We start from the raw sequence: 17,623 nt of genomic DNA on the forward strand, positions 1-17,623 counted from the left end.
CGTCGGCGCAGGGGCCGCCGGGAAAATACGACCTGGGCTAGTGCAAAGCAAAAGCGGGATCGCTGCGGCCGGGATAATTTAGCTCGCCGTCGGGAAAGTCCCGGAGTGGAAGGCGAGAGGAGGCGGCCGCGCGTGGACTTGCAGACGCCGGTCTTCCACCGCGGAACCCACCTGGTACCTCTCCGCTCGCGCTTCCGGCAGGCGCCGTGAGTGAGTGCGCTTGCGCGCCGGCCAGTCCGCGCGCCTCGCTGGTGATCGCGCACCGGCCGGCAGGCAGGCAGGCAGGCAAGCAGCCCGACGGTTCTGGTATTGCAGGCGACTCGCAGCTCAGTTCGGCTGCGCCGTAGCAAAGCAGCATGTCGCGGAGGCGGCACAGCTACGAGAACGACGGTAAGTGCTCTCGGCCTGGCCGCCGCGCCCGGCTGAGAGCTAAGGCCGGGCTGCTTTGGTTCCCGGGTCTCCAGGGGACAGGTAGACAACCCTTTCTCCCCCGGGAGGGTTCGAGGAGCCTCGATGGGAGGCAGCAGGCGCGGTTCGGGTGTGGTTAGTAGCTTCAGGAAAGCGATGGTCTCCGCCGCTGCCCGAAATCCTTCAGTCACGGGATGGAAGGCCTGGTGAACCCCGTGGGCAAACCCGACCTGGTGTCCACCAACACTTAAGGCTTAATCCCCCACTGCTGAGCTTGGAAAACGGACGTGTGTCTGCTGCTGCCGCCCCTTGGAGTCAGTTAGTGGCGGGGATGTTGTGGACCAGGGTTGCCGTGTTAGCCCTCCACGGTGCAGCTGGAAAGGACCCTGGGAAGACAGGAACAAAACAAAGCTATGACAGGTCGGGTGTATTGCAATCTGAGCCCCACTCCTCTCCCTGCCACCGGTTGATTGCCCTCTTTTAAGCTTCAAGGGAAGAATTTTGTCTCTTACCAACACTTCAGAGGTCAGCAATAAACAGACATGTGCTATTCCGTTGGATTGGCTTTAAGCATATTTCTCTGTATAAGAAAGTGTAGGAGGCCGGGCATGGTGGCGCACGCCTTTAATCCCAGCACTCAGTAGACAGAGGCAGGTGGATCGATGTGAGTTCGAGGCCAGCTTGGTCCACAAGGGAAGTCCAGGACAGCTAAGGCTACACAGAGAAACCCTGTCTGGGGCGGGGGGGGGGGCAGTGTAGGAAAACTAACCTGAGCAGACTAGTAATTCTCGTCGACTTTGATAGTCACCGGCAAGGAGGTCGTTGTTTCGCCGTCAGTTTTGTTACCAAGCTCAAGTTTGCACCATTACTGCCTTACAAGGACACAGCCATACAAAAGAGTGAAACGCGAAGCAGTTGCTATATTAGTGAATTATTCTTTGAAGAGTGTGTATGGTCGAAATGGTTAAGACAGGAAAGACGTTAGGTTCACAGCTCAACATCTGTTTACTGTGTGATCTTGCCAGGGTCATGTGACTTCCTTCAACCTGACTCTGTAATGTGGAGTAAAACTAAGCCTTTTGGTTTCTATGAGTGTTAAATGAGATACTCTGCTCACCGATAGTTGATGATATTTATTTTATCAACTCTTAATGTCTCAGAGGTGATACACACAGATAAATGCCAACATCATAAGAAACAAAACAAAACAAAAACCAGTTTAATCAGATTAACTTTCTCTCTTTGAATGATAAGACAACCAAGCAGACCCACAATTTTAACAGCAGAACACCAAGTTTCTGCTAGGGAGTCCCTGAGAGAATGTCCTGGTCCTAGTCAGTGCCCCGAAGCCCCAGTGCAAGGCAGCGAGCTCCACCACATAGGCATAGGCATAGGTGCTCTGTGGGGTTTGTTTGTTTGCTTCCCCAACAAGGTGCTTCTTGTGTAATGCATGTATAGAACGCAGGAAATAAAATTTCTCTCTGCTTTCTATTGACTAGTGGACTACACTGCTTTGGATCAGAGACTTTGTCCTTGGTCTTCACCTCTTGTTCTTCCCAATCTCTTTGCTCGCCTGACACTCTTTCTCCGTCTTCCACTTCCCGGGTACCCCTAAAGTGAGAAGAAAATTGGTGAGCCAAATGGAGAATTAGAATATAGATACATAGAAAACCTCTTTTGCTTTGTTTTAGAAGGCTTGCATAACTCTTTGGTTGTAGTTGGCTTTTTTTTACCCCAGCTAGCAGCTAAATCATTTTCCCAGTTGTGTCTGGCCACAGAAACTTTAGAGTAAATAGGACAAAGCGACATAAAATTAAGTATTTGTTAATCAAAATTTAGTATAGCAAATCATTTAGTAGTAGAAAGGCTGTTTATAGTTCCTCTAATTGTACATATATGAAGATATACATTATTAGAGTTTAGTGATCTCAATTTAAAAAATTGTGCTGCTTTTCAGTGAAGTATCTACAGTTTTAAAAAACATAGTGTTTTGAGACAGGGTTTCTCTGTGTAGCCCTCGCTGTCCTGGACCCTCTTCTACAACAATGGCCTCCTTCCTGTTCTCTAAACGTGACAGAGATGCTCTAACCTTAGCCCAGGCTTTCCTTTGGGCCTCTCCTTTCTCCGAACACCCTTACCTCACTGAAGCCATAGGCCATCTGCAGGGAGGTTTTGAACTCACAGCAATCCACTGCCTCTGCCTCCCGACTGCTGGGATTAAAGGCATGCACCACCATGCCCGGCATTGGTTAGGGATTTTAAGGGAATCAAAGTTCAATAGATCTAAGCATTTCTGGGTTACTGTCAGCTTCGCTCTGACTTTACATACCCTGGGTTGTGTATAATTGGCCTTGTGCATCTTCTTTCTATCCTTGAATTCAGCATTCTGGTTACAGAATATTTGAAGAAAAAGGCCTCAGCTCTGAAGCTATAGCTACTTTTTTTTTCCTTGTTATTTTCCTAAATGTTACAATGTCACAACTATTTACATAACACTTATTAGGTATTGTGTGACAAGTATTTTAGAGATAATATAAAGTATTGCAATATACATAGATTATGGGCAAATACCAACACCATTTTATAAAAGAGACTTGAGCATCATCAAATTTTGGTATCTGAGTTGAAGCCCCATGGATACCAAGGACAACTATGTAATATAATTAGGAATTGCTGAACAACTTCCTAACTACTTGTAGCACAGTAGTAGTCAGTATAACAGTGGAGGTTCCCTCCCATGCATCAGAACAAAATCCAATAAAGTGTAGTGTAATTCATCATATGGTTGTGGAGAATAAAGTGAGATAAAGAGTCTAGAGACCAGTGTGGGAGAGAAGCTGGTCAGGAAGGCCTCCCTGCAGATGGCCTATGGCAAATGGCCTCCTTGCAGATGGCCTATGGCAGATGGCCTATGGCAGATGGCCTCCCTGCAGATGGCCTATGGCAGATGGCCTCCCTGCAGATGGCCTATGGCAGATGGCCTCCCTGCAGATGGCCTATGGCAGATGGCCTCTCGCAGATGGCCTCTCGCAGATGGCCTATGGCAGATGGCCTCCCTGCAGATGGCCTATGGCAGATGGCCTCCCTGCAGATGACCTCTCGCAGATGGCCTCCCTGCAGATGGCCTATGGCAGATGGCCTCTCGCAGATGGCCTCTCGCAGATGGCCTATGGCAGATGGCCTCCCTGCAGATGGCCTATGGCAGATGGCCTCTCGCAGATGGCCTCTTGCAGATGGCCTCCCTGCAGATGGCCTATGGCAGATGACCTCTCGCAGATGGCCTATGGCAGATGGCCTCCCTGCAGATGGCCTATGGCAGATGGCCTGTGGCAGATGGCCTATGGCAGATGGCCTATGGCAGATGGCCTATGGCTTCAGTGAGGTAAGGGTGTTTGGAGAAAGGAGAGGCCCAAAGGAAAGCCTGGGCTAAGGTTAGAGCATTTCTGTCATGTTTAGAGAACAGGAAGGAGGCCATTGTTGGTAGAAGAGAGAAAGAGGAGGTAGAAGTTAGGAGACATAAGGCCAGGAAGTTTAGAGGAGGCCATTACTGGGCCATTTTAAACAATTCTGTCAGTACTATACTATGAGGGATTGGTTGTTTTAGGTGAAAATCCCAAACATTCTGTGTTACTAATAAAGACTTAGGAGCCAGATGCTGGGGTGAAAACCTGCTAGCTCAGAGAGGCAGAGAGAAAGCACCCAGCTGACCTTCCTACTCAGCTCACATCCCAATGGAAAGGCCCGGAAGGCTCATTAGCATCAGCTGACTGCCCAAGAAGAAAAGACCAAAAAACCAAGGCCAAAGGCTTGCTAGCTCAAAGCCCAAAAAGCCAAAGGCCAAGGAGCCGAAGAGCTCAAAAGCTAAAGAGCTAAAGCTAAAAGCCCAAGAGCTCTCTACAGCTGTCTCAAACACCCCTCAACTCAGAGTCCCTCCTACTCTTTAATCCCTGTCAGCTGGTTTCTTGCTCCACCTCTTGACTTTAGGCTTAACTTTATTAAATCTTATGTACAAAAAGCTCTTGGATTAAAGGTGTGTGCTAGGGCTGGCTGAACTACACCATGATCATCTGTTTACAGTAAACAAAGTTCTTGGATTAAGGTGTGTGTTAGGGTTCAACCATGCTAAACAAAAGACAGGTTGCTACAGTCCACAATTTCAGGGATCACAATGGCATCAAAGACAGGTTTTTACCGTTCACAATCTCTGGGATCAAATATCCTGCAACAGGGATTCACAGACATAGTATAGCTAATCAGTAAAGTTCCTAATTTATTTAGTGATAAATAAACACAGAGGGCTATCCTAAGTGGAAAGTACCAAATCTAACTCAGTCTTGTCTTTTTGTTTGTTTTTTGCGACAGGGTCTCTGTGGCTGTCTATACATGTAGTCCTACATAGTTCATGCTGGAACTACTATGTTCTGGCTGTATAGATCAGGCTGGCTGCCCCTGGCTTCCCCCAAGGCCTGGCAGTCTTAGATCCCTTAACATATCTCTGACCCTCATCAGTTACTCTTGGAGATACATTTTATCAGTGTTAAGTATACTGTTTTATTGTTAAGGAATTTAGATTGTTCAGGATCTTAGTCAAAAGTCCAGAAAGCCTATTTAATTTACTTCCACTTAGGTCTTTACATTTTAAACTGTTACTTAACTGTAGGGGAAAAAATTGAAGAAAGCTGAAAGGTTTGTTATGCTAAGGGACAGTATACTTTGTTTCAGAGGGGATATTTTTAGTCAATTAAAATTTTCGTTTTAAATTTGTAAAGTCTATTACTTTCTTTGCTAGGTTTTGTTACTTTTTTCTTTTATAGTGTTGTTGTTTTTGTTTTTTGTCCACTTTGTGGATTCAGATTACATATCTGATTCTAATAAAGGTATAGGAAATAGTACAATGTATCCTTGTAACACTAGATTTGTGTTGCAATGAGAAAGTTATTTGGTGTCTTGTTTGTTTATTTTGTTCTGATATTTGTTACCCACTCACCCACCCCCACCTGGTTTCCCTGTATAGCCCTGGCCTGTCATTGAACTGCCTGTGTAGACCAGGCTGGCTTCAGACTCAGATATCCACCTGCCTCTGCCACCAGAGTGCTGGAACTAAAGGCGTGCACCACCATGCCTGGCTGTTATTGGTGATGTAAGAGCCCTTAAAGTGGATGGTAATATAAAGGTTAACATAGGTCAAAAACCTCTGGCCTAAGCTATCTATCTACCTTACTCCAGCTGATTTTTCTTTTCTTTTCTTTCTTTTTTTCTTCCTTCCTTCCTTTTTTTGAGAAAAGGTCTGAAAAACAAACAACAACGACAAAACCCTGGACCTCATGGATTTGACTAGGCTAGTTGATCAAGGAGCTCCAGGTTGCTGGCAGGTGTAATTAGGCAGGCAGGTCCTCATGGTTGCTGAGCAGGCACTTTACCCACTGAGCCACCCCATTCCACAAACAGTATGGATGTTGTATATATGCACGTGGTGTGTGTGTGTGCCATGTAGAGGCTATTGGGTATCCTCCTCTATTACTCTGCCTTAGTAAACTGAACATGTGACTCACCATATTGGTTGGCTAGCAAGCCCCAACAGTTTCCATGTCTCTGCCTCCCATAGTACTGGGGTTGGAGGGCACTTGCATCGCTGTACAGACTTTTTCTTTTCTTTCTTTCATCCTTTCTTTTTTTTCTTAAGGCAGGGTGTCCTAGTTAGAGTTACTATTGCTGTGATAAGATGCCATGACCAAAGTGACTTGGGAAGCAAAGGGTTTATTTGGCTTACAGTTCCAGGTAACAGTCCATCATTGAGGACTGGAAGTCAGGGCAGGAACTCAAATAGGGCAGAGGCATTGAGGAGTACTGTTTATTAACTTGCTCACCATGGCTTGCTTAGCCTACATTCTTATAGAACCCAAGACCACCATCCAAAGTGGCTGCCCCCCCCCCCCCCATCAATCATTAGTTTAAAAAATGCTGTATAGGTTTGCCTGTAGCCCGATCTTATGGAGGTATTTTCTCAATTGGTGTTCCCTTCTCTCAGAATGACTCTAGCCTATGTCAAGTTGACATAAAATTAGCTAGCACAGGGTCTTACTATTTGCCCTAGCTGTCCTGGAACTCTATATGTAGACCAGTCTGGATTCAAATTCATAGTGATCCACCTCCCTCTCTGCCTTCCCAGTGGTGAGTGTTAAGGCATGTGTTAGATACAGGCGTGTGTTAGCTTTTTGATGTGGATGCTAGGGATTGATCTTGGGTCTTCATTTTTGTGCAGCAAGTATTCTTACCCACTGAGCCATCTTCCCAGCCCCACACCCGAAGTATTCTTAATGAAGGTGTTGTGTTCTGCTTCTCTGCTCTCATCCCGGCTCTCTGCTGAGCTGAGTGTCTTGTTGCTGTCCATGGTTCAGACTGTAATCTGTAGCACTCATATGTACACTTTATATTCTCTCAAGTACCAGGGGAGACAAGTGAAATACCTTTTACTTTCTGCCATCTCCTCTTCTCCAAATAAACCTTAGCCAAATAGCCACCGTAACACAGAGGTTTACAGTTCAGAGACGTGACTATGAGCCTGTATTTTCTCGTTTTCTTTAGAAAGCTACCTGTCTCCCTGAAGCAGGGTTTTCCATGTGTCAGGCTTACCGGAGGACCTGGAAGGGTTGTTCTGAAGACAGAAATGGTTGCAAACTGAGTTAGCCATACAGTTAGGAGGGCTTTGGGGACGGGATGAAGTATTAAATATGTAGTAGATGGGCCAGAAGGTAGGGAAGAGCTCGGTAAGGGTTAGAAAACAACTGCTCTCATTTAGCTAGTTTTGCCATCTGAATTCTGAATAATAATGAAGAACACAGTTGGTGCATTTTGAATTCTGGAGCCTTCTCAGCATCAGCATTGTTAATGTTTAGGGGCATATTTTAAATAAAGAATTTCCAAAGATTTCAGCATGGCTTTGCAGCTTCATTTCATCAGTTTACACAGTACATTAGTTACATCACCAGATTAATAAGTACTCATGACACTATCAGATTTAGAAACCAACAACTGAGGGTCAGTAAACAGGTTGAAAGAACAGGAGCAGCAGTGTTCAGATCACTGGTCTTTAATATGTTGGTGCATTTTCAGTGTAGTAACAGAAATAGACATAGTTCCCTGGACACTATATGTACAAAATGTAACTGAAATAATGTCTCCTGGCATTATTGTTTATAGTGACCCAAATAATAGAGACAGGGGTGAGGCATTGGAAAGGTGTCTTAGCAGTTAAGAGCACCAGCTGTTCTTTTAGAAAATCTGGGTTTAATTCCCAGCACTCACATTGTGTATCACAGATGTCACAGGACGTCTGAGGGCCTCTTCTTGCCTCCATGAGCTCTAGGCATACAAGTGGTACACAGTTTTACATGTGGCCTATATCTATATCTAGCCTATCTAGGGTGGAGAGTATGAGAAAAAGAGAGACTGGAGTCTGGAGAGATAGTTCAACAGTTAAAATCACTTGAGAACTAGAGTTTGGGTCTGCGCATGCTCATAAGCTGGGCATGCGTTCCTTTAACCCCAGCTACTAGGGAGAGTGAGAACAGAAGGATCTCTAGGACTTGCTGGCTTCCAGCCTCGCTAAGAAAAGTATGCTCCAGGTTCAGGGAGACCTTGCCTTAAAGGAATAGTGTGGTGGAGTAGGACACCCAACACCCCTCTGCTGGCTTTAATGTGAGCACACTGGCACAGGGACCTGCACGCATGTGTGCATTCACTCACAGGTACACACAGACAGGTCTTTAAAATACTGCAGGATAGACATTTTCCAGGTACCCAGCCTAGTTAAAACAGTATTTGTTAAGAGCTACTCTAAAAAATACAGCCTGATAGAAAAGGGATTAAAGGCTAAAAGATGACAGAATTTGCATAGTATATTCATCGTGTAATGTTGCTTTTTTCCCTTAATGTTGCTGAAATAGGTGGACAGCCTCACAAAAGGAGGAAGACCTCTGATGCAAATGAAACTGAAGATCATTTAGAATCTTTAATATGCAAATTAGGGGAAAAGGTATGGACCAAGCCCAGGGTTATGGTTGTGATTGACAGCTTTGATGAATTCTTAGTTGTACTGGGCAATGTAGGATTTAGACAAAGCTTGTATTATTATTATTGTTTATCCGTATCCTGAAGTGAAAGTGTTTTGGAACTCCTGGGATTCAGATCATTAAGAATTTTCAGTTAGTAATTTTCCTTAGCTAAGTCTTAAAACAGAGCCGGGAGCAGTCCTCTCAACATGGCTGGCCTGAAGCACACTTGGGTGCCTCAGTCAGTGGTAAAATAGTTGAGAGAGGCAGAATGCAGCCAATGCTCTCCTCCCTCTTAGAATGCACGTTCTGCTTAGACTACTTTGAAGATTTCGTTGACTCTCTTTATGTAGAACAGTAACTACTGGAATTGATTGATGCTAAGGGAATTCTCCACAAAATTGTCATTAGTTCTTGTTTCCTTCCCCATAGAATGTTAGTACCTTATAGAAGACCATCATGATTTTATGGTCGTCTAGGAATTTTTACTTTAACTCACAGATCGCTTGAGTGTTAACAGATAATTAATAATGATGTCCTCCACAGAGTGCCTGCTCTTTGGAGAGCAATCTCGAAGGCTTGGCTGGTGTTTTGGAAGCTGATCTGCCCAACTACAAGAGCAAGATCTTACGGCTACTTTGTACAGTGTATGTATGTAAAAGCTTTGTGGATCCAGGTGATGATGTATTATCTACTCTTACGTGCTTTGGGGAGTGTTCAGAGGACGTGCTTGTGTTAAATGTCACTGGCTGTCCTTCTGTGCTGAAACCTGTGCTTATGAAATGTTCATCTGCGCCCTCCTTAGCTAAATTTACTTTTTAAAGGGATAAATAGTACTAAAATGAAGTGTTTTTCTTCTGTTTTATTTCTTAGAACTTTAAAATCATTTGAGTTAATTTTTTAATTCAAATGAGAAAGCAGATGTCTTCATTTAGAGATCCCCACTACCACCAAGGAATGTAGAGTTTAGCTGTGTGTGTGTGTGTGTGTGTGTGTGTGTGTGTGTGTGTGTGTGTGTGTGTGTTTATCAGTAAGGCCCGATGTAATAGAAAACTTGTAAATCAAGTGAATGGCCTTCCTTCAGAATGAGGATGCTTTTGAGGCTTCTAATGAGCATAATCGTCCCTGATGCTGTAGTTATCATTTCAGCAATTTTAAAATAATGGTTAAATGTTTGCAGCTCATTTTTAACTTAAAAAATATACATATAAAGCAGATCCCTTTTTAGCCTCTCATAGTTAAAATTGTTTTAAAGATTTCTTTTTTGTATATGAGTGTTGTGTGTGTGCGCATGCGCACGCTCGTGTGCCTGTAGAGGTCAGAAGAGGGCACTGGATGCCCTAGAAATGGAGTTAGATGCATTTGTAAGCCACCATGTGAGTGCTGGGAATCCAGCCTGAGTCATCTGCAAGAACAAGTCGCTCTTAACTACTGAACTCTCCAAACCGGTAGTTAAATTTTGTTTTCAAAGTAATCCAACCAATTCAAAACATGTGTATCTAGGCGCAGAAACTATGAAAACAGTCATTTCATTACAGTTATCCATATGTATCCTTTGTTTTGATAGAATGTATTACAGAATTGTGCCGGTGAAGCGGTTGGAAGCTATGCTTGTTTGTGTAAGGCTGGGTATTGCTTTGCATTGTCCTTTTGAATTTTTTCACTTGGAGAAAGCTGTAAGGAGCATGGTGTACTTTCAATACAACTATCTTTTTTTGAGCTCCTAAATTTTCCCCTGTACTCAGCAAGGTACTTTAGAAGAGCAATCTGAGAGGTCTCCATGGAACCCTCGTGACTTGTTTGCCTTTCGTTTTGAGCTATATCTAAGGCTTCTCCAATCTGGAAGTGGCATTGACTTCTGTTTTAGGCTTATCTTTACTATCCCTTTTATTATTTATTTTGTGTGTGTGGACATGTGTGGACACATGTGTGCCATAGTATGTATGGAGGTCAGAGAATGACTTGGCAGAATCCGTTCTCCCCTGCCATGTGAGCTCTGGGCTTAACTCAGGTTGGCCAGAGCCTTAACCCATCAGCCATCTAGCTGTCTTCAGCATTTTCTCAACTCAATTAACACAGCATGTCTTAAGCATTTCTTATAGGAACTTGATTAAAACTGATTTTAATTTATCTTTTATAAGAAATCCAGTAATGTTTTTCCATGTGGAATTCTGGTCCGATGGCATTTGGCTAGCTAAGTTTAGAAACTGACTGCTCTGCTCCCCCTTAATGATTCTGCATTAGCAAATCTTGTTTCTTGGAACACTCTGAGATTACCATGGAAACCATTTTCTGTGGAATTGTTACTTCCACTCAACACATCTGAAGAAAAACTGGTCTAACATTAGTTGCATTAATTTTGGTCTGATAACTTCACAAGTAAATGTTCCTTAACTCTTGGATTAACTAAAGTGAAAAATATTAGGGTTTGTATCTGCATACTTTTCAGTGACACATACGTCTTTTCTAAAATCATTTTCAAAAAACAGTTAAAAGTTAATTTTGTTCCAAAGTTATTTGATGTTAAAAGCTTCATATACAATTCAACAGCTTAATATAAAACCTTTGTTTTGGGGTGGTTTTGTATGGGTTCTCAAATCAGTGCACGTCTGTTACCTGAGAAGTTGACAATTTATACAACATTAGTTGGACTGCTGAATGCAAGAAATTACAACTTTGGAGGAGAATTTGTAGAAGCTATGATTCGTCAACTTAAAGAATCACTCAAAGCAAATAACTATAACGAAGCTGTATATTTGGTAAGTTTGATATATGTATGTGTCATATATATAATGTTTATATATTTAGATATCTATTGTATATATAAATAGAACACATTTATATATTATAAGTTAGTATTGAAGTGGAGTCCCGGCTCATTTGTAGCTGTTTTATGGGAAGCCGTTTTCACGTACTGCTTGTGTTTACTTTGAATCTTCTTCCTGCAGCATATGGTTCCTTACATTATTTTCTCCTTTTTTGGTTTCTATAGCACAACTTCTTGAACACCTGCTATTAATGCTACTAACAATATCAGTATTGTTCCTGTCTTTGATTCTTGTCTCTTTTTCACTAGGTTGTCATCTCTTGTCCCTTAAATGTTTGTATTACAATGATTCTGTCTTTGCTTTACTTAAGCTTTTCTTCTGAATCATTCTCATTCACTCTCATAGATGCATAAACAAAATTTATAACGATCTCCCACCTCAGCTTTTCTCCTGAGTTCTAAACCTATGTCCCAACTAAAGCTAGAGTTGTTGTGTCTGCAAGTCCTGAAATTGATGTGTCATTTATATCCCTCTTCTGTGTACTCACCAGCTTATTCATAGTGGCCATTACTTTTTAGCTTTTCTTTGCCTTCTTATATGTCTCCAACCTCTCTCAATCCTATCTCTAAAATCCCCTGTGTCTCCATGGCCTCTGGCACAATTTGTAACTTTTTTGTGTTCTTAGCTGCCTCCTTACTTGACATTTTTCCATCTAAACTCTCTGCCTTTGAGTCTGTCTTTAGTAATAACAGCAGAGTGATCTTTGTGTAACCAGGCTCTGCTCATATTGGCCATTGGCTAAAAGCTCCATTTCCTTGTTACTTTTTATAGTGGGTGGTCTTAAATTCTGATACAAAAAATGATTCATTGGGCCACAGAGAGTAAATATTAGAGCGTTTGTCTTTTTCATTTTTTTAAACACTTTCAGGTATGTGTGTAAGATACTCTAACATTGGTCCCCGTTGTCTTCTCTCTTCCTCACCTCCTCTTGCTGGACGCTTTCTACTTCCCTTTCTACTTTGATGTCTTTCTGTACGTTTGTGACTCACTGAGCTTGGAGTTGATTGCACACACCTGTGGGAGGTTATTTGTTGGAGCACAGGCACCTTACTAGTCTGGTGGTTGCACAAGTGAGGAAAATGCCTCCTTCCCCAGAAACTGTTCACTGCCAATAGCTCCTCAGGAAGTGGTGGGGCCTAGTGAGTCCCAGCCCCACCCATAAAGGAACATTGACCTGCCTGCTCTTCTGTAGGTTTTGTGTAGCTGCTCTTAGATTGTGAGAGTTGTGGCCATGTCTTGTCCAGCACTTCACAGATTTCTCCCAACCTCTGGCTTTTAGATTCTTTCTGCAGTCTAGAACCTTAATGTCCTGAATGGAAGGAAATGGAATTAAGCCTTACAAATACCTAATGCATAGATTGGTAGTAAGTAATCCAGTATTTACCATAAATAAATACATACATGCTGGAGAGCATGTGATCAAGTTCTTCTTTACTGAAGGCAAGTTCAGGAAACTGGACACTTGGTAGGATGTAGGATTAAAGACTTGGTCTTTTGTGATTACCCCAGTCTAAATGCTTTCTCGTGTCCCTTGTAAGCTCTGCAGCTATATAAAATTACTTACACAGCCCTCTGCCATTAATGCCTTCCCTGGCTCCCCACTGAGGGCATTACTCACCCTTCAACCCTTACACAGTTTTTTCTCCTGTTACTCTTTTTCCTTGTTCCTGGCCCAAGGGCACATTTTAATTTACCTCTTAGTGCAGGTGTCATTCCTTTTTGTTGAGATTGTGTTTGCCACAAATAGACTTAATTCTCTAAAACAGTACCTTGAACACAGGACACCCAACAAATCTCTCTTTTACTTAAAATTCCTATTTGCATATTTCAACGAAAATTATTCCTAGCCAAACAGAAAGACAAATTCACTTCAATAGAATAAATTAACTAGAATATTTGAATTTCTGAGTGCTTAATTTAGCATAGCATGGAAACGGAAAAAGTCACAGATTCCTGCCCAACATAAGATCTTCATCATAGCTTCCTAACTCTACCATTGTAGCACAAAAGCAATTATGGTCAAAAAGTAACTGAATGGGTAAACTGTCTTCCACTGCAAGTGTGCTTGTAGACACTGAAATTGAAATTCATCTTATTTGGTGAATATTATTTTGTGTTAAATTTAAAGACTTCTTGGCTCACAGGTGTTAAAGTTATTCTTCTAAAACTGTGTATTTCTCGGTTTGTCTCTTAACCTGACTATCACACAAATAACTGACTCTTCTATATTTGTTTAATAATGAGCTTCACAGCACAAGAAATGAGCAGTTATTATTCTGTTCTTAACCCTCTAAGCTAATCTGATTTCCTCCCAGCGTACATCCCAGAGATACTGGCACTTTGTAGCTTTCCCTGCTCCAGCTCCTGATGTCTCCCAACCTCTGCCTTGGCTCCATCCCCCTACTTCCTCCTCTAACAACTCCTCCCCTGGCTGGCAGGAAAGTCCAGCCCTATTCTCTCCCCTGCTCAGCGATAGGCTATAAGCTGCTTTATTGGCATGCCAGGGGAAAACTGGTGAGCAGTAACATTGAGACAGTAGATTCTCAGAACAAGGATGTAACCGGGGATAGGGGGTGAGGGTTACAGAAATCAGCATTTGAATGACATAGTAACCTCATGCCTACAGGTATTAACTGTTTAATCTGTGTAATCTGTTTAAAGCACATATTGTTTGCCCTCATAGGTCCGTTTTCTATCCGATCTTGTGAATTGTCATGTGATTGCTGCCCCATCTATGGTTGCTATGTTTGAGAATTTTGTAAGTGTAACTCAGGAAGAAGATGTGCCTCAAGTAAGATACCCTTTATGTTGAATCTTTCCTATGAAGTACTGTACTGGAGTTTTATTTCCTGCTGATAACTCTTTGGCAGCAATAAACAAAGTACAACAACAGTTACTCACACCGTAATGCTTAATATCTGAAGGCCAGCTTGGCTGGCTTACTTGTGGGTTCTCTTGACACCTTTGTGTTAACTCAAATGATTTTAATAAGATTAGAAATACATATCTAGAAATTCTGTGGATGTGCTAGATATTTTATTTAAGCTCTGTTGAAAAGCCTTCCCAGTATTGCAGTTATGAATAAAAAGAGAAGGGAGTGGGGAGCTATATAGTTCAGTTACAGAATGCTTGTCTAACGTCTGTAAGGCCTTGGATTGGATCCCTAACACTGGAAAAAAAGAATAATTAATAAATAAATAAATTTTTCTTTCTAAACCTTCTTTAGGTGCGGCGGGATTGGTATGTGTATGCATTTCTGTCATCCTTGCCCTGGGTTGGGAAAGAGTTGTATGAAAAGAAAGATGCAGAGATGGACCGCATCTTCTCCAACACTGAAAGCTATCTTAAGTAAGAGCATAGCTTAGTGGTCTTTGTTGTTTGCATACAGTAAATGTCTTAAGTTCTCTGTTAGCAACAACACCATTTCAGTTCCATTTTTAAAAAACAAAACCAAACCATAAAGTTAGGAGAATGCTCTCTATTCAATTTCATTTTCCTGTTGCTGTAACTCACAAGACCTCAGTACTCTGCCAGTGCAAGAAGTTGGTCACACGTCTCTTAAGTTATTTTCTTTCATATGTGGTTGTGAAAAGCATAGGACACCATGGTGTGCCAGCTCCTCTAGTGTCACTTGAGGCTTACAGTTAGGCTTCCCCCAGGCCACTCAGTTGACTGGAAGAAGTTCAGGCGTGTGGTTACTAATGTGTTCTGAGTAGGAGCACTGCCCTGGCTTATTTCATACATGTTAATTTGAGCCAAGCCCTTCTCCCACGCCAGTGTAAAAAAAGCTTGCTTTCTCTTGTTTTGTTTTTGTTTTTTGATTTTTGGTTATTGTTTTCCTTTATCTTATTAGATACAGTCAAATAATCTGCCGTGTTAGTAACATGCCTAATTACCTCACAGCATGATGGTGATGATGCTTGTGTGTTCCCTCAGCTTTCACAAACTAATTCTCATCATACTTCTTTGGATACCATTGATAATTCTTCGTTGGGTACAAATAAACGTGGCATCTAAAGACATTTTTACAGATCTGTGTGCGTGTGTGCGTGTGTGTGTGTGTGTGTGTGTATGTGTGTGCTTGATTTTAAACAAATGATAATCCATCATTTATATTTATTTACATGCTTTTTTTCCTTACTTAACTAATTATATAAAAGTATGTTGTTCTATTTGATTGGTTTTGTTTTTGTTTTTAATGTGCTATAATTTCTCTTCATTAGTCCTCTCGCTGTGGATATTCAGCTTGTGCAAGCTCATCTTACTATAAACAAGTATCAGAATATTCATGTGTGTGTGTGTGTGCGCGCGCACATACATACATACACACACATACATGTATGAGCAGGTGTATTTATGGGGATATGAATTCACAGAAATGGCATTGTTGGGTGAAGATTCAAAACAATCGAGATACTAACAGATGTAGTCACGCTGTCTCCCAGAGACCTAGTCTTCCAGAATACAAGTTGTCCCAACTAACCCTCTGCCACCGGTGTTTGAGGTGCAGATATGCCTACATCCTGATGATATGTAGACCATTATCAAAAGTGTTGCTGTCTGCTGATCTGGTGGATAAAATGTTTTTCAAGTCTTTAATTAATCATGAAAACCATTGAGTGTCTTTAGGTTTCTAAAACCTAAGTGTAGATTTTCATTTTTATCTTTAGAAGACGCCAGAAGACTCATGTGCCCATGTTGCAAGTATGGACTGCCGATAAACCGCATCCACAAGAGGAAGTGAGTTGATTTCCTCTCGTGATACAAACACAGCTCTTGATGGAGTTTTATCTCTGTGACATGCTCAAACTGAGTCGGTGAGATGGCTCAGTGGTAAAGGTGCTGCCATCAACCCTGACAACTGGAATTCAGTTCCCAGGACCCACTTGGTGGAAAGAGAAAACTGATTCCTATGAGTTGTCCTTTGACCTCCGCGAGTACACTGTGGCCCATGTGCCACACAAATAAGTAAAACTGCAGTTTTAAAAAAAGGTCAAACTGTTGCACTTGGGCATCTTAGCTAGTGTTTTGAAACTTCAGTGAGGGATTCATTTCCTCAGGTCCTAAGCACAGGGAGAGTATTTAATATATATTAGGATGGAATTGAAAGTTACATTGCTTTTAGGATACCAGTTTTCACAGACTTGACTAAACTTATATTTAAATATTCAATTTTAAAATAGCAGGAGTAACAACTCCAAATGTGCGTCCAAAAACAAGCTGCTAAAGTGAAAAATGTAGAGTAAGGGTGCTCAGTAGGTGAAATAGCCTGAGTTGGAGCCCCAGGACAAGAGAGCGGAAGGGAGGAGGAGCACCTTTCAAAAGTTATCGTCTGACCTCCACGTGATGCTGTGGCTAGTGTGTGCACATTAAAATAATTTTGAACTTTTAAAATAAAACAAAAACTTAATGTGATTCTTTTCTTCTGTATGAAATGCCAAACTAGTTGACTTTGTCCTATATTTTAGAGGGTGGGCATTTTCTGGACTGTCTAGCCAAAATGTGCACATTAAATATTAAAATCTCTTTTTAGTATTTAGATTGCCTGTGGGCCCAGATTCAGAAATTGAAAAAAGACCGGTGGCAGGAAAGGCATATCGTGAGACCCTACCTTGCCTTTGACAGCATCCTCTGTGAAGCACTACAGCACAATCTGCCTCCTTTCACACCGCCGCCTCACACGGAGGACTCCGTGTACCCGATGCCCAGGGTCATCTTCAGGATGTTTGACTACACAGATGACCCAGAGGTATGTGAGTGGCTCAGAGCTCCGTAAGGGCCTGGCTTGCAGTTTTACTTGTAACTTAGTTTCCTTTGACTTGTGTCGTAGGTGATTTCTTTTCTTTTCTTTTATTTATTCAGGGTTCTTTTGAGACAGGGTTTCTCTCTGTGGAGCCCAGATTGGCTTTGAGTTCACAAATTCTCTTACTCAGCCTTCCGAGTGCTGGGATTATAGGCTTGTACTACCTTGCCCAGCTCTGAAATGAAATAACCTTTTAATTTTCAGGGTTTTTTTTTAACATAAGATTGATGAAAAATTAATTTAATATGATAATTCGTCAAACTATGTCACTTTGTTATGCAAAAAGTTCATTTTACTCATATAAAAAAGAGACAACATAGTTTACCAGTCAAGAGGGTAAGTGGAGAGCCAATTTGGTTAGCCTTTTAATGCAAATACTACCTTAGGAGCATGAGTGAGTAATTTACTTCCTATACCTCAGTTCCCAAAGGAACAGTAATAGTATGTATCTGTAAGAAGATTCAGTTGTTATCACATGGAAGATAAGTTGAACAATGTCTCATATGATGAATGCTCAAAGTTAGCTGTTAGGC

General features: G+C 42.0%; 1 protein-coding gene across 2 annotated transcripts in view; it reads left to right on the forward strand.

Moving 5' to 3' along the window:
* Positions 1-31: 31 nt before the first annotated feature.
* The window catches only part of NCBP1 (nuclear cap binding protein subunit 1), a 36,756-nt gene continuing 19,164 nt past the window's right edge, over positions 32-17,623 (forward strand). Inside the window, exons 1-8 of one of the 2 annotated variants that reach the window (XM_084784374.1) lie at positions 32-390; positions 8,355-8,443; positions 9,006-9,106; positions 11,062-11,218; positions 13,971-14,078; positions 14,514-14,635; positions 15,958-16,027; positions 16,821-17,036. In XM_084784374.1, the coding sequence (XP_084640500.1) occupies positions 357-390; positions 8,355-8,443; positions 9,006-9,106; positions 11,062-11,218; positions 13,971-14,078; positions 14,514-14,635; positions 15,958-16,027; positions 16,821-17,036 (897 nt within the window). In that variant the 5' untranslated portion in view covers positions 32-356. Of the gene's footprint in view, positions 391-8,354; positions 8,444-9,003; positions 9,136-11,061; positions 11,219-13,970; positions 14,079-14,513; positions 14,636-15,957; positions 16,028-16,820; positions 17,037-17,623 lie in introns of those variants that run through there. The other variant, XM_084784375.1, reaches the window with a different exon arrangement.

This window comes from Acomys minous, assembly GCF_964271855.1.
Source record: "Acomys minous genome assembly, chromosome: 1".
NCBI classification, from domain to species: domain Eukaryota; kingdom Metazoa; phylum Chordata; class Mammalia; order Rodentia; family Muridae; genus Acomys; species Acomys minous.